General features: G+C 41.6%; 1 protein-coding gene and 1 long non-coding RNA gene across 2 annotated transcripts in view; one reads left to right on the plus strand and one right to left on the minus strand.

Annotated features, from left to right (window-relative positions):
- Nucleotides 1–13612, minus strand: part of LOC139578829 (TBC1 domain family member 2A-like) — a 41465-nt gene extending 27853 nt beyond the window's left edge. The window contains exons 1-8 of the mRNA XM_071406900.1: nucleotides 12810–13612; nucleotides 10740–10906; nucleotides 10133–10263; nucleotides 9648–9859; nucleotides 9037–9405; nucleotides 8527–8637; nucleotides 4936–5105; nucleotides 4210–4731 (exon numbers count right to left, since the gene is read on the minus strand). Of these exons, the coding sequence (XP_071263001.1) occupies nucleotides 4210–4731; nucleotides 4936–5105; nucleotides 8527–8637; nucleotides 9037–9405; nucleotides 9648–9859; nucleotides 10133–10263; nucleotides 10740–10906; nucleotides 12810–13121 (1994 nt within the window). The 5' untranslated portion in view covers nucleotides 13122–13612. The remainder of the gene's footprint in view (nucleotides 1–4209; nucleotides 4732–4935; nucleotides 5106–8526; nucleotides 8638–9036; nucleotides 9406–9647; nucleotides 9860–10132; nucleotides 10264–10739; nucleotides 10907–12809) is intronic.
- On the plus strand, nucleotides 5000–11633 carry LOC139578830 (uncharacterized). The gene is made up of 3 exons (XR_011675625.1): nucleotides 5000–5156; nucleotides 9960–10249; nucleotides 11387–11633. It is a non-coding gene; the product is annotated as an uncharacterized lncRNA (long non-coding RNA).
- Nucleotides 13613–20227: the final 6615 nt, after the last annotated feature.

The raw sequence follows: 20227 nt of genomic DNA on the forward strand, positions 1-20227 counted from the left end.
CCACTGTGTTCTTGGGGACCTTCAATGCTGCAGAAATATTTTGGTACCCTTCCCCAGATCTGTGCCTTGACACAATCCTGTCTCGGAGCTCTACGGACAATTCCTTCGACCTCATGGCTTGGTTTTTGCTCTGACAAGCACTGTCAACTGTGGGACCTTATATAGACAGGTGTGTGCCTTTCCAAATCATGTCCAATCAATTGAATTTACCACAGGTGGACTCCAATCAAGTTGTAGAAACATCTCAAGGATGATCAATGGAAACAGGATATATACCTGAGCTCAATTTCGAGTCTCATAGCAAAGGGTCTGAATACTTATGTAAATAAGGTATCTGTTTTTTTTAACATTTCTAAAAACCTGTTTTCGCTTTGTCATTATAGGGTATTGTGTGTAGATTGCTGGAAAAAAATGTTTTAATACATTTTAGAATAAGGCTTTAACGTTAAGTCAAGTGGTCTGAATACTTTCCAAAGGCACTGTATATCTATAATATCTGTTGCCAATTGTATGGAACCCTACAAGGAACAAAAATATAAACGCAACATGTAAAGTGTTGGTCCCATGTTTCATGAGCTGAAATAAAAGATCCCAAAAATGTTCCATACGCACGAAAATATATTTCTCAAAAATGTTGTGCAGACATTTGTTTACATCCCTGTTAGTGAGCATTTCTCCTTCGCCAAGGTAATCCATCCACCTGACAGGTGTGGCATATCAAGAAGATGATTAAACAGCATGATCATTACACAGGTGCACCTTGTGCTGGGGACAATAAAAGGCCACTAAAATGTGCAGTTTTGTCACACAACACAATCTCACAGATGTCTCAAGTTGAGGGAGAGTGCAATTGGCATGTTGACTGCAGGAGTGTCCACCAGAGCTATTGACAGAGAATTGAATGTTAATTTCTCTACCATAAGCCATCTCCAACGAATTGTAGAGAATTTGGCACCCCCCTATCCACATCGACAGGACAGTAGTGGAGAAGGTGGCAAGTTTTAAGTTCCTCGGCGTACACATCACGGACAAACTGAAATGGTCCACCCACACAGACAGCGTGGTGAAGGCGCAACAGTGCCTCTTCAACCTCAAGAGGCTGAAGAAATTTGGCTTGTCAACAAAAACACTCAAACTTTTACAGATACACAATCGAGAGCATCATGTCAGGCTGTATCACCGCCTGGTACGGCAACTGTTCCGCCCACAACCGTAAGGCTCTCCAGAGGGTGGTGAGGTCTGCACAACGCATCACCGGGGGCAAACTACCTGCTCTCCAGGACACCTACACCACCCGATGTCACAGGAAGGCCAAAAAGACAAGGACAACAACCACTCGAGCCACTGCCTGTTCACCCCGCTATCATCCAGAAGGCGAGGTCAGTACAGGTGCATCAAAGCTGGGACCGAGAGACTGAAAAACAGCTTCTATCTCAAGGCCATCAGACTGTTAAACAGCCACCACTAACATTGAGTGGCTGCTGCCAACATACTGACTCAAATCTCTAGCCGCTTTATTAAAAATTGGATGTAATAAATTTATCACTAGTCACCTTAAACCACTTTATATAATGTTTACATACCCTACATTACTCATCTCATATGTATATACTGTACTCTATACCATCTACTGCATCTTGCCTATGCCATTCTGCCATCGCTCATCCATATATTTATATGTACATATTCTTATTCATTACTTTACACTTGTGTGTAAAAGGTAGTTGTGAAATTGTTAGATTACTCGTTAGATATTACTGCATGGTCGGAACTAGAAGCACAAGCATTTCGCTACACTCGCATTAACTTCTTGTCAATAGGGGGGCGCCATTTCGACTTTGTAAAAATTCGTTCCCAAATTAAACTGCCTCGTACTCAATTCTTGCTCTTACAATATGCATATTATTATTACTATTGGATAGAAAACAGTCTTTAGTTTCTAAAACCGTTTGAATTATATCTGTGAGTAAAACAGAACTCAAGTTGCAGCTAACTTCCTGTCAGGAAGTGAGAAATCTGAAATCGATGCTCTGTTCCAGGGTCAGTTTATTAAATTGCATATAATCTATGAGTCGACATGCACTGCATACGATTTCCCCTAGATGTCAGTAAGCAGTGAGAATTGGAATGGTGTTGCTAGGCAGATCTGAGGCCATATAAAGGCTCTTGGAACCGGGGGTGCACTCTTTTCAACGTTCGTCATGGCGCAAGACAGACCTCAGGATGGCATTCTGAAAAGCTCTCGTTATAGGCCTTAGATATATCCGGCTCTGATTTTATTCGATATAGGTGTTAAAGACATCATAATGTAGTTATTTTAAACCGAGTTATATCAGTTTATATCAGTATATTGCGATTTTCGGATATTTCTTTGTGCTGCGTTATGAAGAGTTGGACACGTCTGGGCCACATAGCTAATGTTTGCTGCTAATTCCTAAGTTGAAGACGACAATCTACAACCGAGCAACGATGATTCTGGACAAAGGACCACTTGCACAAGATTCTGATGGAAGCTCATCAAAAAGTAAGAACTATTTATGATGTTAATTCGTTGTTCTGTTGAAAAATGTAAAACTATTATTCCGCCATTAATTTCGGTGCGGTCTCGCTTTAGCGCACGCTGTATGTCGTAGTAACGTTAATTTAAAAAATCTAACACAGCGGTTGCATTAAGAACTAATGTATCTTTCATTTGCTGTCCAACCTGTATTTTTTAGTCAAGTTTATGATTAGTTATTGATTAGATTAGGTGCCTCTCCCAAGATTTCTCCCGACATTTTGTTGGCAGCTTGGCTACTATTCTCATTGTATAACCACGATTTGTGCCGCTAAATATGCACATTTTCGAACAAACAATATATGTATTGTGTAATATGATGTTATAGGACTGTCATCTGATGAAGTTTTGAGAAGGTTAGTGAAAAAATTTATATATTTTGCTGGTTTATTCACTATCGCTAACGTGCATGAATCAATGCTGCTGTGTGGTTGGCTATTGTAGTAAACTAATATAATGCTAAATTGTGTTTTCGCTGTAAAACACTTAAAGAATCTGAAATATTGGCTGGATTCACAAGATCTTTGTCTTTCATTTGCTGTACGCTGTTTATTTTTCATAAATGTTTTATGATGAGTATTTAGGTAATTCACGTTGCTCTCTGTAGTTATTCTAGTTGCTTTGGTGAGAGTTGTGATGGTGGCTGCAATGTAAAACTATGATTTATACCTGAAATATGCAAATTTTTCGAACAAAACATATGCTATACAATAAATATGTTATCAGACTGTCATCTGACGAAGTTGTTTCTTGGTTAGTGACTATTTATATCTTTATTTGGTCGAATTTGTGATAGCTACCTATGCAGGAAAAAAATGGTGGGAAAAAAAAGTTGTGTCTTGCAATGGTGGTTAGCTAATAGAAATACATAGTGTCTTCCCTGTAAAACATTTTAAAAATCAGAAATGATGGCTGGATTCACAAGATGTGTATCTTTCATTTGGTGTCTTGGACTTGTGATTTCATGAACATTTTATTATATGATATCCCTGTGGCTTTAGGCTAGGCTATGCTAGTCAGCTTTTTTGATGGGGGGGATCCTGGATCCGGGTTTGTGACTCTGCTAACCATGTGTATGTGACCAATAAGATTTGATTTGATTTGATACATCTAACCGGGCCTCAATTGGAGACCATGTGTATGGCGTTGTGTGGGCAAGCAGTTTGCTGATGTCAACGTTGTGAACAGAGTGCCCTATGGTGGCAGTGGGATTATGGTATGGGCAGGCTTAAACTACGGACAACAAACACAATTGCATTTATCAATGGCAATTGGAATGCACAAAAGTACCGTGACGAGATCCTGAGGCCCATACTTAGGCCCATTTTTGTTAAGGCATCTGTGACTAACAGTCTTCCCAGTTATGTGAAATCCATAGATTAAGGTCTAATGAATTTATTTAAAAATTGACAGATTTCCTCATATGGAACTCAGTAAAAATCTTTGAGATTGCTGCATGTTGCATTTATATTTTTATTCAGTATAGTTACTGACACTACTGAAGTGTACAATTGTTTTACAAATATTACAAACCAAATAAATGTTTTACTCCACAGAGTTAGTTAAACAATGAAAGGTTTCTATATATTTTCTGTATTACAGAAGATATCAACAAATAAAATAGGTATCTTTTTTTAATTCTGTGAATGTACCTGTTGAGGCCCTGGCAGTAGCCGACAGACGGGTTATGACAAGAAAAGGCCAGGAGGATACGATGTAGCTGCCGGACGGCATGCTTGGCAGGGAAGGAGAAGTGGCGGTTCCCCCTCAGAGTGGTCTCCAGGTCCAACCAGATCTGCTGCGAGACCCGGGGGGCCGACGCAGCCTGGCTCCTAAAGCATATCTGTTGGTACCAGTGGGGGTGGCGCTCTCTCAGGGAGCGGGTGCGGCTCCACACTATCCAGCGCCACACACGGCGCCTGTAGTGGTGCGGCACGCCCTTTCTCAGAAGCCCCTTCAGCTTCGGAGAGGCCACCGCCTTGTCTGATCGTCTGCCATCAAAGTGCTGGGCCCAGCGGCCCCAAAGACGCTCGCCGTCCCCCTCTTCTTCCCCATCCTTCTGTTGTTGTGGGGGATCGTGGGAACGAATCCCTAATGCTTGCAGTTTGGCCAGCAGCTTCATATCATCCATTTGGATGTCAGTGGAGATTCTGAACCCATACTCATCATATTCCCTACACAACACACAAATGACGACAGTTCATTAACTCTGCTAGGAAGTTCTTTGTCTTTTCTCATGATTAGCATCACTTAACTACCAACAAGTACTCACAAGAAATAATAGGAATCATAAGTGTGATTACAATGAACACCCTTACTGAGGTTAACTTACCTGAAAATGTTTCAATTAATGCTACACACACACCACACACAAACACCTGACAGGGTTCAGTTCCAGAATGTCCCTCCCGCCCTCCCGAAGAGTGTCAGTGATCAGGGTCTTTATGGCTTCCCTGTGTCTCTCCAAACCTCTGCTCTCCTGTAGCTTGAAGAGGACTGTCAGAGACCTGCTCTCCATCCGGAACACCTTGGCCTCCAGATGGGCACACTGACACATACACAAAGCACAAGAGGAAGAAGGAATGTAACAATTTACAAGGTACACTGCTACTCGTCTGGAATTAAGCATACTACAAATATATACAGTACAAGCCATGCTTTTGGGGCTTTTCTTGAGACAATGCTTTTACCATTATTTCCAGCATGATCCACTAGGTTTGCTGCATGTAGAAAATCCTAGGATTCAATCAATCAATGTCTGGTTGTGCGTGTGTGTTTGGTGGGGGGGGGGGTGTCGAATAACTGATCTACAGATAGTATTCAATGCCAAATACGCTTAGTGCGATTATGATTAGCAGACCTACACCAAAGATGGTGGATAAATGAAGTTCACTCAGGCTGTTTACCATTGGAAAAAAATGCCAGTTCAGCTTCAAATTATGTAGACAACGCCACACACATTTACATAGAAAAATCCTAAACATTTCTTGTCTGTCACGAATGTTGAATAAAATAAAATGTCAACTTTGCCGATTGTCCATGGTGTTGGTAGAAATTTGAGACAAAATATCCCCAGGAAATTATTATTAAACCAACTTCAAAACACAGGTCTATGTGTGTGGCAATCAATATGTGCTTTGCTCATTACCAAAAGGTACAGTGGGGCAAAAAAGTATTTAGTCAGCCACCAATTGTGCAAGTTCTCCCACTTAAAAAGATGAGAGAGGCCTGTAATTTTCATCATAGGTACACTTCAAATATGACAGACAAAATGAGGGAAAAAAATCCGGAAAATCACATTGTAGGATTTTTAATGAATTTATTTGCAAATTATGGTGGAAAATAAGTATTTGGTCACCTACAAGCAAACAAGATTTCTGGCTCTCACAGACCTGTAACTTCTTCTTTAAGAGGCTCCTCTGTCCTCCACTCGTTACCTGTATTAATGGCACCTGTTTGAACTTGTTATCAGTATAAAAGACACCTGTCCACAACCTCAAACAGTCACACTCCAAACTCCACTATGGCCAAGACCAAAGAGCTGTCAAAGGACACCAGAAACAAAATTGTAGACCTGCACCAGGCTGGGAAGACTGAATCTGCAATAGGTAAGCAGCTTGGTTTGAAGAAATCAACTGTGGGGGCAATTATTAGGAAATGGAAGACATACAAGACCACTGATAATCTCCCTCGATCTGGGGCTCCACGCAAGATCTCACCCCGTGGGGTCAAAATGATCACAAGAACGGTGAGCAAAAATCCCAGAACCACACGGGGGGACCTAGTGAATGACCTGCAGAGAGCTGGGACCAAAGTAACAAAGCCTACCATCAGTAACACACTACGCCGCCAGGGACTCAAATCCTGCAGTGCCAGACGTGTCGCCCTGCTTAAGCCAGTACATGTCCAGGCCCGTCTGAAGTTTGCTAGAGAGCATTTGGATGATCCAGAAGAAGATTGGGAGAATGTCATATGGTCAGATGAAACCAAAATAGATATTTTTGGTAAAAACTCAACTCGTCGTGTTTGGAGGACAAAGAATGCTGAGTTGCATCCAAAGAACACCATACCTACTGTGAAGCATGGGGGTGGAAACATCATGCTTTGGGGCTGTTTTTCTGCAAAGGGACCAGGACGACTGATCCGTGTAAAGGAAAGAATGAATGGGGCCATGTATCGTGAGATTTTGAGTGAAAACCTCCTTCCATCAGCAAGGGCGTTGAAGATGAAACGTGGCTGGGTCTTTCAGCATGAGAATGATCCCAAACACACCGCCCGGGCAACGAAGGAGTGGCTTCATAAGAAGCATTTCAAGGTCCTGGAGTGGCCTAGCCAGTCTCCAGATCTCAACCCCATAGAAAATCTTTGGAGGGAGTTGAAAGTCCGTGTTGCCCAGCAACAGCCCCAAAACATCACTGCTCTAGAGGAGATCTGCATGGAGGAATGGGCCAAAATACCAGCAACAGTGTGTGAAAACCTTGTGAAGACTTACAGAAAACGTTTGACCTCTGTTATATACCCTTTGTTGGCAATGACAAAGTATTGAGATAAACTTTTGTTATTGACCAAATACTTATTTTCCACCATAATTTGCAAATAAATTCATAAAAAATCCTACAATGTGATTTTCTGGCTTTTTTTTTCTCATTTTGTCTGTCATAGTTGAAGTGTACCTATGATGAAAATTACAGGCCTCTCTCATCTTTTTAAGTGGGAGAACTTGCACAATTGGTGGCTGACTAAATACTTTTTTGCCCCACTGTACATGTTAGTATACATGCGAACCATGCATACTAACCAAAGTCTTGCAGGTGTTTACATGGTTTTGCGCATGTGTCAGGTGAAATGTCAACTAAAAAGTTGGGTAAACAATACTTTCCTGTGGATATTTTTTCTCAAATGACAAGCAGCTGAAGGACCAACACCATTGACAATCGGCAGAGTAAGTTCATATATTCAACATTCCGGCTTGTAGAAGACCTGAGAGGACCATTTCTAGAATCATGTTCCAGACGGTGTATTTAGACATTCATCGTCTGGTCCCCAGGCAAAGTTCCGGTCTACTTAACTGGGTTTGTCTCCCATAGACACCAATGCAATAGGGTTTTCCACTAGTTACCACAGCCGCAAAGTCAAAATTGGTAATATTGTATATATTCATGAAAACAAAAATGTTTGGTCATAATTTAAGGTTAGGGTTAGGTATAAGGTTAGCAGTGTGGTTAGAGTTAGGTATAAAATCTGATTTTAAGAAGAGAAATTGTAGAAATAGGCAGGGTTTATGACTTTGTGGCCGGGGTAACTAGTGACGACAATGCAATAGCAGCTGGGTCTGGTCTAATCGCTTCCTCTTCCGTCTCTGCCTACATCTCCCCTGGCTTAAAGATGCTGCAGGGTCAAGCTGATGTCTGCATTGGCTGTGCAACATTTACTGTGATACAGTCTCTGCAGAAGTCAGGACATTCATACCTCTTGCGCTTCGCGGAGCAGCACAGAGCTTCTGAGCAGAGCTGTTGTGAAGGAAGAGTGTGTGTTTATACAGGACCTACCGTCAATCAATCATGTCAATGCGGAGCTATACAAAGCCCTCTGCATTGTTACAAAATTTGGGAGGCACACGGCGATGTGGTACGGAGCTCAATTTAGCCTCTGCATGCCTCCAGAGGCTCCGCAATTTCATCACACCCTAAATATGGAGCCTCGAACCACAATTCCGGATCAAGCATAATTTGGCTTTCAGGTGATCCCCCCCACCAAAGATACACACAACGAGACATTGATTAATTGGAGATGGCTTGCATCAAATAAAGAACATTTCTTAGAATTTTCTACCTGCAGCAAACCTAGTGAATCATGCTGGAAATACCAGTAAAAGCAAAGTGCCTCAATAAAAGCCACAAAAGAATACTACACAATCTACAATGCAACATCAAAGTCAGGTCTTGTAAATGTCATGCAGCAGCAGGTACCTTTATCATCAAGCACTTCTCTTGTTCTGTACTCTGCCTCCATTCTTTGGTTAGCTTGTAGATCTCTGCGTTCAAGTAAGTATTCTGAGTCTTGTAGGCCTCAATGTTGTCCTTGGGGAGGGGAGAGAGCATTTTAACTTAATGCCTTCAGTACATTCATAAAGTGTATTTCAAGTTTACAGAGGTTGCTCCTGAATTATTGTTTGATATACTGTTATTGTTGTAGGAACTATTTCACAACTGAAAAAACATCAGACTCCCCTCCATCTTCCAGAATGTGAGTTAGTGAGTGTGTGTGCTTGCAATAGTTCTTTGATGCTGCATAAACATTGCAACGGCAGGTTTGATTGAATACGGGCTTCACTCTACTAAGAGATGTCCATCTTGATCCTCCCGATACTGGTCATTTAAGTGGAAGCCTTCAACTAAAGTGACTTACAGCCCCATGCTCTAGCTAGCTAGTCCACTAAGCCATTACTAATTTATTTTTATTATTGAAACCTTCCCCACCTTAAGATTCCTAATCTCCTGTCTCAGCTGCTCCTGCGTTTCAAGGACAGTCCAACCGCGGACGAGGCTTCGCTGGGGGTCAGCCAAACTCTCAGCCACTTGTTGGGACAGACGGTGGACCAACTCTCTCTCAGCCTGGTTCCTCTCAGCCAGTAGCCGGAGGTGATCCTGAGACTCGGCCACACAGTCGTGCCGCAGCAGTGGCGCAACCTGCAGGCCATACGAATTATCTGTGTTGCACTCGCCTTGATTCCATGGTTGTGAGTTGGAACTCTTCCATTCACACTCCGACCTCAGGGACTCTACTGCAGGAGTCAATTTATCCTGCTGGGCCAACTCCAGGGCCTTCTGCAACAAGGATACTAGATCCTAAAAAGGAAGTGACATCAGAGATTACAGGGACAGGCTTAGACGTGACACCCAGCAGGTGGTCGCTATAGTACAATGTGTCAACAGTTGTCTAATTAACATGACCTTGGGTAAAATGTTTGACATGGACCTCAGAGGAATATAGGGCTATATAGACACTTTCTATTTATAGCTGAGTTTAGCTTTTTTTACTGATACAGAAATATTCCAGGACTGAGTCATTATGCTATTCCAGACCTCACCTTCTGGGCCTTGACCTGGCCTGCCAGACTGAGCACTTCCTGTTGAAGACGGGCAGTGTCTGCAGGCTCTTCCTGCTGTGGACTAGCAGTCTTATCTGCGGGGTTAGAAGAGGAGCTCTCACTGCTTAGGGAGCTCTGGTGTTCCTTTGGTGCCTCTATCTCCCGGACCCACTGTGTTTTTGGCCCAGAGGGCTCAATATTTGTTTTTGGAGCTGTGCAAAGAGAAAAATGGTTTTCAATTACTTTAAAAAGTCACTGTTAATTACAAAGGTGGCATTGGTGGTTATATAATAGTGACAATCTTTCCCACAGGCACCATCCACTCAGCATTCACAGGTCTAAAAGGACTGGATTGATGGCAGCAAGACGGCCATTACTCAGTCTTGCGATCAATGAAGCCTCTGTCATATTGCTTTCAACTATCCAGCCCTTTCATATCCATGAACATCCAAAAAGGAGGATCAGGTGGTCTAGAAGAGACCTACGTGATTTGTCCTGGTCAAAATATGGAGGGGCCTGGATGTCTTTGAGTGGCAGGAATGGGTCCCAGAGTTCCTCCCAGCTGAGGCTGTGGCTGAGCTCCTGGGAGGAGCGGCTCCGGAGTAAGTATTCCTTACTACAACCACAGATGGACATAAACATACAGTAAATAAGCACACACTAACTCTTTTTATGTAAAACATTTAAACTATACATTTGTTTACAAAGACTCAAATGACAGTAAAGCAAGCTTATATTTTGGGTTATGATAGGGTAAGACAGTTGTACTTTTGCTCATGAGGTATTTCTAAGTTATATTCTTCAAGAATCAATGAGTAGATATCATTACTTTTATGTAGTTCTGTCCTTGAGCTGTTCTAGTCTATTAATGTTCTGTATTATCCCATGTTTTATGTTTTGTGTGGATCCCAGGAAGAGTAGCTGCTGCATTAGCAACAGCTCATGGGGATCTTAATAAAATATAAAATTCTGATATTTCCTCCCAATCTAAAAAGCTATGTCAAATTTCTAGAGTGAACCAAGACCAATTCTGTTTAATGTGTGTGTGTGTTTGCAGATGTATGAAAAGGGTTCATATATGTGTATACTGACTGAATTCCTGTCGGAGTGTGTCTGAGGAGGACGTCACTCAGAGTGGCGAATCGTCGTAGTGCATGGTGACTGGTGACCATTAACAGCTTTCCAGAAATGTTCCCATGATGCCACCTCTTCAACTGGAGCTGCTTTAGCCAGTATATCATAGACTTGCAATTCACAGCCTGAAATTCAAGACAGGTTTTGAGAATGACCTGAAGTAGGACCTCAGGGCAAAATTTTACTTTCAAATAAATAACTTTTCTTAGCACATTTGGAGTGAGAAAAAAACACAAATAGCCACAAAACTGTATACCACGGGATGGCTGCCTAATACAGCATTAAAGATTTAATGGAGCTGAGGTCCTTTGATTCTCTTTACCGTTTCAGAGCATGCTTCTCTGCAGTGTCTGTATAGAATCTATTGAAAAATGTATACTTTAAAAAGAGGTTGAGGGAATGATGCCTATGTAAGGTGCAAATTTAACTCCTTTGTCCTGCTGTGGGTGATTTGCATTAAACTCAGTCAGGACATTGAATTATGCATTTCATAGAAAGGTGGTAGGAAGGTTGTGGGTGTGTCCACTTTCTTCTTGTCATTGGTTGTACATACGTAGACAGCTGTGACCTCAGACTTCCTCAAGGCACTTCCCTCTTTCCCACAGATGAAATACCATTCGTCTAAGATTTCAGCACCAACAGCCATAACCACAACCCTCTGTACACTGTACTCCGCAAGACCTACTTCATGGGACTGCTGAGCTGCACTTCAGACTTCGCACACTCAATGGAAAGACTTCATATTCCTTATTTATTTATTTCTATGTATGTCTGTATGCCACTATATTGAAATGTGCAAAAACCTGTTGTGTCATTATTTCTTTGTAATCATCATTAAACCGTTCACAAAAATGTCTGCTTTTAGTTTTAATGCACCGTATTGCCGGAAATACACACAACACCGCATATTGTCAAAGTGGAATTATGTTTTTAGAAATGTTTACAAATGTATTCAAAATGTAAAAAATGTGCTTAACAAATGTGCTTAACAAGTCACATAAAAAGATGCAAGGTCTCCCACTCTGTGTAAAATAATAGTGTTTAAAAAAAAATATGACTACCTCATCTCTGTACCACATACAATTATCTGTAAGGTTCCTCAGTCAACCAGTGAATTTCAAACACAGATTCAACCACAAAGACCAGGGAGGTTTTCTAATGCCTCGCAAAGGCCATGGGTAAAACAAAAAAAATGTAGACATTGAATATCCCTTTGTGATGAAGTTATGCATTACACTTTGGATAGTGTATCAACATACCCATTAGTGCATCAATACACAAAGATACAGGCGCCCTTCCAAACTCAGTTGCCGCTCAGGGATATCCCCATGAGGCCAATGGTAACTTTAAAAATGTTACAGAGTTTAATGGCTGTGATAAGAGAAAACTGAGGATGGATCAACAACATTGTAGTTACTACACAATACTAACCTAAATGGCAAAGTGAAAAGAAGGAAGCCTGTACAGAATACAAATATTCTAAAACATGCATCCTGTTTGCAATAAGGCAAAAAAAAGTAAAGAAAAAAAAAACTAAAGTAAAACTTTTTTTTATTTTTATTAAGGCCAGATTGTTCTTCAAGATGTTCAAATGTTCATAAATGACCAGCAGGGTCAAATATAATCACAGTGGTTGTAGAGGGTGCAACAGGTCAGTACCTAAGGAGTAAATGTCAGTTGGCTTTTCATAGCAGAGCATTCAGGTCGAGACAGCAGATGCAGTAGAGTGAGAGAGAGATAATTACAAAAACTTTGGCAGCCAGGCCATTCTAAAGAGGTTAATTCTATCTGTACAATTTATTGGAAGATTATTCCATTTAATTATATCTGCTTTCATATTGTTGAGTAATGGAATAAAGTTATATTTATATATTTGTTTGTTGTAACTTATTAAGCATCCTAAGTATTTAATATCTTTTGTGGTCCACTTAAAGGATTGCTGTAGATCGTGAGTAATTTATTTTAATTTTTCCTATTGTCATATATGAATACTTTCTGAAGGCACATGTTGCGCTTGGGCAAGTTTACCTTGAGGGTGAAGGTGCGCTCGGGTGTTTGAATGTAGAAGGTCCCCTGGTCTGCCTGCGGTAGGTCTCCCAGTATGGCATTGGACAGGTCAATCCATCCCAGTGGATTCACATCCTGGGCACACTTGTAGTAGACCAGCTGACACTCCTTCTCTTCGTATATGAACCAGAGGGACCTCCAGACCTTAAGTGGCCCGCTCAGCTTGTCCAGATACCCGCATAATGTGGCGGCAGCAGATACCACTGGGCTCTGCTTTCTGGGCTCAGTGGGAAAACTGTCCCCGTCTTTGTTTAGAAAGGCAATGTCATTCATTCCGTCTCTGCCTGCTTTCTCCACCCCAAATCAAATGTTATTTGTCACATGCGATGGATACAACAGTGAAATAAATGCTTACTTACAAGCCCTTAAGAAAACTAAGAGTTAAGAAAATATTTACTAAATAAACTAAAGTAATACATTTAAAAAAAGAACACAATAAAATAACAGCACAATGGCACCAATGTCCAATCAATGTTCAAGTTTCATAGGTTTGTTCAAGTTTAAGCTGCCTCTAGGCACAAAAGGTGCCTAGATCTGAAGGAAAGTTTTCAATAGTAACTTCAATTAAACACAGAACAATACATAAGGGAATGTACAAATTTGTTACAATTTATACATTACTACTCACTTGATCAAAGAAGACAAGTGAACACTTCCACAGATAAACATACAGTATCATACTTGACAAAGGTTACCAAAACCTTTTTTATACTGCTAGTGGAGTCCAACTGAAGTCTTCGTGTATGGAAACTCTTCCTAGTCAAGTCTCTTGTAAGAAGCTACAGAGTGTGAGGTTATTTTTAAAAGGTTGCATCCAGAGTTTTAGGTTACAAAACTGTAGTGCACATGTACAAATCTAAACATTGCTACTATATATACACACACACACCATTCCACCACTGCCGTATGCCTACTACCAATATGTTGTTACTGTGAAAAGTACATTTCTAGTAGGGTTAATTAAATAAAGTAAAATATTTACTCAATTACTTTTGGCACTAGACATTGAAAAATCTTCTCATACTTCTAGGGGTAACCAAGCTGACCCCACATGTAAACCACCTTCCGGAGACACCTGAAACCCCACCTCTTTAAGGAATACCTAGGATAGGATAAAGTAATCCTTCTAACCCCCCCCCCCTTAAAAGAGTTAGATGCACTATTGTAAAGTGCACCAATTTGCACCAATTTGTAAGTCGCTCTGGATAAGAGCGTCTGCTAAATGACTTAAATGTAAATGTAATGTAAACAAAGCCAGCATACTACTGCATCTGATGCACATACAGTGGGTTCCATAACTATTGGCACCCTTGATAAAGATGAGTAAAAAAATACTCTATAAAATAAATAATACAAATAATGAGCTATATTGTATGCAAGAAAAGGGGACATTATATTATTTTATACTAATACAATTGCTCAGAGGAGGAGATTTTGTTGAGCAAGTAAAGAAGAAGAAAAAAATATAGGAGTAAACATTATTGGCACCCCTGTTTTCAATATTCTAGCACCCTCCCCTTGTGAGGATGACACAGTTTTTCTAAAATGTTTTATGAGATTGGAAAACACGTTGGGATGGATCTTAGACATTCCTCCATTCAGAATTTTCCAGATCCTTGATATCCTTCATCTGTGCTCATGGAGTGCCCTCTTCAATTCAAACTACACGTTTTCAATAGGGTTCAAGTCCATAGACTGAGACGACGATTGCAACATGTTGATTTTGTGGTTAATTAACCATTTATTTGTGGATTTTGATTAGTGCTTGAGGTTATTGTCTTGCTGGAAGATGCACTTGCGGCCAAGTGTCAGCCTCCAAGCAGAGGCAACCAGGTTTTTGGCTAAAATGTCCTGGCACTCTGTGCCAGATTACCGAACGGACATGCAGAGCACGTGCCCTGAGGGGAGGTCAGGGCCACAAATTCTCTTAACTAACTGGTGAGAGTTATTGTTGCCTGAACTAAAAATGTGAAATTAAAGCGTTGTTTTTTTGGGGGGTTGCCCCCTTGGAGTTCGGGGCCCCCTGGGAGATCGGAGCCCCCTGGGAGTTTGGCTCTGAACTAACTTTTGAGAGTTATTGTTGCCTGAAATAAAAACACTTGAAATGAAAGCGTTATTTTTATTGTGGGATAAGCTAACTTCAAATCAAATAGTATTTGTCACATGCGCCGAATACAACAGGTGTATTACAGTGAAATGCTTACTTACAAACCCCTAACCAACAATGCAGTTTAAAAAATACAAATAAGAATAAGAAATAAACGGAACAAGTAATTAAAGAGCAGCAGTCAAATAACATTAGCGAGACTATATACAGGGAGTACCGGTACAGAGCAGCAACATTATGTACAGAATACGTTTTTTTTTAAATACACAAAAAACGAACAAAAAACACATTCGGTTAGGAGAACGTAAAACGTCAGCCATTTTCTCAGCCGCCATGATACTTGCTTGCAGTTAAACTGTCCTGGTAGCAGGGACAACATTTTCAGAAAATGTCGACAGAAACAAACATCATCCTCGGTTCTTGAATCTAAATCAACCTGACCCCAAAAGAGAAAAGGCGAGAAAAAGACTGCTGATGACCAATCCAGAAACCGGATTAACATTGGAATTAACATTGAAAGGTGGCGAGCATTGAAAGGTTGGAAGAGTGATGACGAAATGGCCACTGTTCTCAAGGACTGGTAGGTAAGTGTTGGATTGTGTTTTTAGTTACTAACCTTAGTGTGTTCAATGTTCAAGCTAGCTAACACGGCTACTTAGCAAGATAACATTGTCTGTATTCACACTGCTTTGTACTCAAAGGAATCTAACGATAGCTACATCATGTAGCTACACTACATAAACTCCACAAGAGACCCAATGCCTTTATTTTAACTACCTAACGTTACCTAGCTAGCTAGCTAAAGCTAGATATGCAAATTGTTGACACAATAATGTTTGGCTTGTAGATTACAACTTTAGCTAGCTAGGTGGTCAACAGCATTTTTGGCCCAGTACCCCCCCCCCCCCCCCCCCCTCCAAAAAGAAAATGCATCTAGCTATACATTTTGGTACAGTAACATCACACAGGCATGCATTTCTCAGGGAGAAACTGATGGAGAAATGTTGGTGGACTATGGATATAAAATGTTTATGGCCCATAGTCTTTTTCCCCCATTGTTCTCACACACAGGGCACCCGCCATAGGCCGCTTTGTCACACGGCAGCAGTGCTCCTTTTCCTCACACAGGCCAGTCACCCTTCAACCGCCCTTCTCCCGACAGGTGACAATACAGCTGCAAGTCAGAAGCAAAACGCTTTTCAGCTTCAAGCCAGCGGAATGCCTACTCCCTCTCGCCATTTATTTGTATATATTTATTGATTTAATTATTTAAAGGTCGACTTTGGGGGGGGGGGGGGGGACAGCTTTTCTTTCCCTTCCCCTTTAAATTGTATAACTGATCAATGCACCAACATACCAGGTAATTTAAAGGGAAACTTCACTGCTAGACACTATTTGGGGTGTTTTTCCAGTCTCCCTACATAATTATGAGTGATGAGAGCATAACCACAGGAAGTAGGGGTGTAGGGCTGAAGCACCCCTTTTACAATTATTGTGTCCTTTGTGTTTCACAGATTGCACCATCACGCAATCACGGGAGTAGATATGGTTATCCTTGTTCAATAGGGCCTTTGGACTTGTCTCAACAAGGTTCCTAGCTGCCAGGATATTGTAGGATATCTAGGTTGAATAATTTCCCCTGGCTTTGTAAAGACTACAGCCTGACGGAAGCCATACTTCCTTGTTCCCACACTCGAAGGCAGGATTTTCAAAACTAGGGCAGAACTAGTTTACAGGTTCATGGGAGCTATGTTACAGTGCACTGTCTTTCCGAGACTGCTAAATAATAAGCTACAATGACTGCTTCTGATGATTCCTTTTTCCAAGAAGATTTGTTTTACATAGGAACGTACAGTCCTATTTATTTGTGCTGGAATACACTGAAGATAATTGCGAGACCAGAAAGCAGTGTCGGCAGCCTGGACCAGCTGGACCAGGAGGGTAAATGACAAACGAGTAAGTTGTTTTGCTGCCGGTAGCTAGCTAGCAATATAAGCTATATTTACACCAAGGCAGTGTTGTTCAGGAAAGTACAATTTGGTGATTGATTCATCCATAACGGGGCTTGCTAGAACCACGACAAGCCAAGCTATCCAAGTTTAGATAGCTAGCTGTGTTTGCTATACCTAAAATGTACTGTAGTATAATGTTATAGCTAGCTAGCTAACTAGCCTAGCTAGGGTCGGTGCCTCTCATTATGAGCAAAACTGAACAAATGTTTTGATGACGATGGAGTAGAGTAAAGGAATGACTTTGGCTTGATGACTCATATTACTCTTGGGGTAACTATACCTAGCTAACGTGTGTCTGTGAGATGTCTCGTATTCGACACCATGCTGCAACAGTAGGAATAGACTGTACACAATGATTGCCCATGAATGTGTAATAGCCTTTTCGTTTGTATTTACTAAGGATCCCCATTAGCTGCTGCTACACTTCCTGGGGTCCAGCAACATTAAGGGAGCTATATACAATTTTAAATATTACATGACTCACTACTCACTTCCACAGTCATACTCTGGACCTAGTTTTGTAAATATTGTGGATCTTTCCTCATAATCCTGGACTATCGGACCATCATTTTATTACGTTTGCAATCGCAACAAATAATCTGCTCAGACCCCAACCAAGGATCATTGAAAGCTGTGCTATAAATTCTCGGACAACCCAAAGATTCCTGATGCCCTTCCAGACTCTCTCCACCTACCCAAGGATGTCAGAGTACGTCACGTATACTCCCTCTCCGGCCTCTTGGTCATTAGGCTGCTGATTATCCCGCACACCTGTCACCATCGTCCCGCGCACCTGCGCCTCATGACACTCACCTGGACTCCATCACCTCCTTGATTATCTTCCTTATATCTGTCACTACCCTTGGTTCTCTCCTCAGGTGTTATTGACTCCGTTTTATGTCGGTGCATTGTTTGTGTTTCGTGTTCATTGTTTCTTTTATTTATTAAAACACTCACTCCCTGAACTTGCTTCCTGACTCTCAGTGCACTCGTTACAGAATGATACCTCACCTAACAGAAGCATCAGGGAGTGTTTTATCATTTCATTTTTTGGTGTCAGAGTAATGACATCGGGTCCAGGAACTGCAATTGGCTCTCATGCCTCAACTAGATCGCCAGGCTTCCCTGCCTGAGCCGGCTCACCAGGCTCCCCTGCGTCCATCGGCTCGTCAGGTTCTCATGCCTCAGTCGGATCTCCTGGCTTCCCTGCCTCAACCGATCAGTCAGGTTCTCGCGCCCTAGCTGACACGGCCTCTAGGTCATCAGGCTGCTGATTATCCCGCACACCTGTCACCATCGTCTCACGCACCTGCACCTCATGACACTCACCTGGACTCCATCACCTCCTTGATTATCTTCCCTATATCTGTCATTCCCCTTGGTTCTTTCCTCAGTTGTTATTGCTCTGTTTTCATGTCGGTGCGTTGTTTGTGATTCTAGTTCATTGTTTCTTTTATTAAAACACTCACTCCCTGAACTTGCTTCCCGAATCTCAGCGCACTCGTTACAGTACAAAAATCGGTTAACCACTTAACTGAGGAACTAAATTTAACCCTGCGTAATATCCTAGATGCAGTCGCACTCCTAAAAACCTAAAAACATTTGTCATTAGAAACTAGGTCCCTGGTATACAGAAAATACCCGAGCCCTGAAGCAAGCTTCCAGAAAATTGGAACGGAAATGGCGCAACACCAAACTGGAAGTCTTCCGATTAGCTTGGAAAGACAGTGCCGTGCAGTAACGAAGAGCCCTCAGTGCTGCTCGATCATCCTATTTTTCCAACATAATTGAGGAGAATAAGAACAATCCAAAATGTCTTTTTGATACTGTCGCAAAGCTAACTAAAAAGCAGCATTCCCCAAGAGAGGATGGCTTTCACTTCAGCAGTGATAAATTCATGAACTTCTTTGACGAAAAGATCATGATCATTAGAAAGCAAATTACAGACTCCTCTTTAAATCTGTCTATTTCTCAAAAGCGCAGTTGTCCTTAGTCTGCACAACACTGCCAGGACCTAGGATCAAGCGGGACGTTCAAGTTTTTTAATACTATATCTCTTGACACATTGATGGAAATAGTCAATGCCTCTAAAACTTCAAGCTGCATACTGGACCCTATTCCAACTAAACTACTGAAAGAGCTGCTTCCTGTGCTTGGCCTTCCTATGTTGAACATAATAAACGCTTCCCTATCCACCGGATGTGTACGTAACTCACTAAAAGTGGCAGTAATAAAGACTCTCTTGAAAAAGCCAAACCTTGACCCAGAAAATATAAAAAACTATCGGCCGATATCGAATCTGCCATTCCTCTCAAAAATTGTAGAAAAAGCTGTTGCTCAGCAACTTACTGCCTTCCCGAAGACAAACAATGTATACGAAACACCTCAGTCTGGTTTTAGACCCCATCATAGCACTGAGACTGCATGTGTGAAGGTGGTAAATAACTTTTTAATGGTGTCAGACCAAGGCTCTGCATTTGTCCTCGTGATCCTAGACCTTAGTGCTGCTTTTGATACCATCGATCACCACATTCTTTTGGAGAGATTGGAAACCCAAATTAGTCTACACGGACAAGTTCTGGCCTGGTTTTGATCTTATCTGTTAGAAAGATATCAGTTTTGTCTCTGTGGAGGGTTTGTCCTCTGACAAATCAACTGTAAATGTTGGTGTTCCTCAAGGTTCCATTTTTGGACCACTATTGTTTTCACTATATATTTTGAAACAGGGACAAAACAGAGATGCTACTTCTAGGTCCCAAGAAACAAAGATATCTTCTGTTGGATCTGACAATTAATCTTGATGGTTCTACAGTCATCTGAAATAAAACTGTGTAGGACCTTGGCGTTACTCTGGACCCTGATCTCTCTTTTGAGTCACTGACGTGATCTTCCTGTCCGGTAGGATCAGTCTGTTATATCTAGAGTATTTCTGTTTTATCCGGTATCCTGTGGGAATTTAAGTATGCTCTAGGACCATGCCTCAGGACTACCTGGCCTGATGACTCCTTGCTGTCCCCAGTCCAGTTGGTGGTGCTGCTGCTCCAGTTTCAACTGTTCAGCCCATCGGCTATGGAACCTTGACCTGTTCTCCAGACGTGCTACCTTGTCCCGGACCTGCTGTTTTCGTCTCTCTCTCTCTCTGCCGCACCTGCTGTCTCTAACTCTGAATGATTGGCTATGAAAAGCCAACTGAAATTTACTCCTGAGGTGCTGACCTGTTGCACCCTCTACAACCACTGTGATTCTCATTATTTGACCCT

Source organism: Salvelinus alpinus, chromosome 6 (assembly GCF_045679555.1).
Source record: "Salvelinus alpinus chromosome 6, SLU_Salpinus.1, whole genome shotgun sequence".
In the NCBI taxonomy this organism is placed as follows: domain Eukaryota; kingdom Metazoa; phylum Chordata; class Actinopteri; order Salmoniformes; family Salmonidae; genus Salvelinus; species Salvelinus alpinus.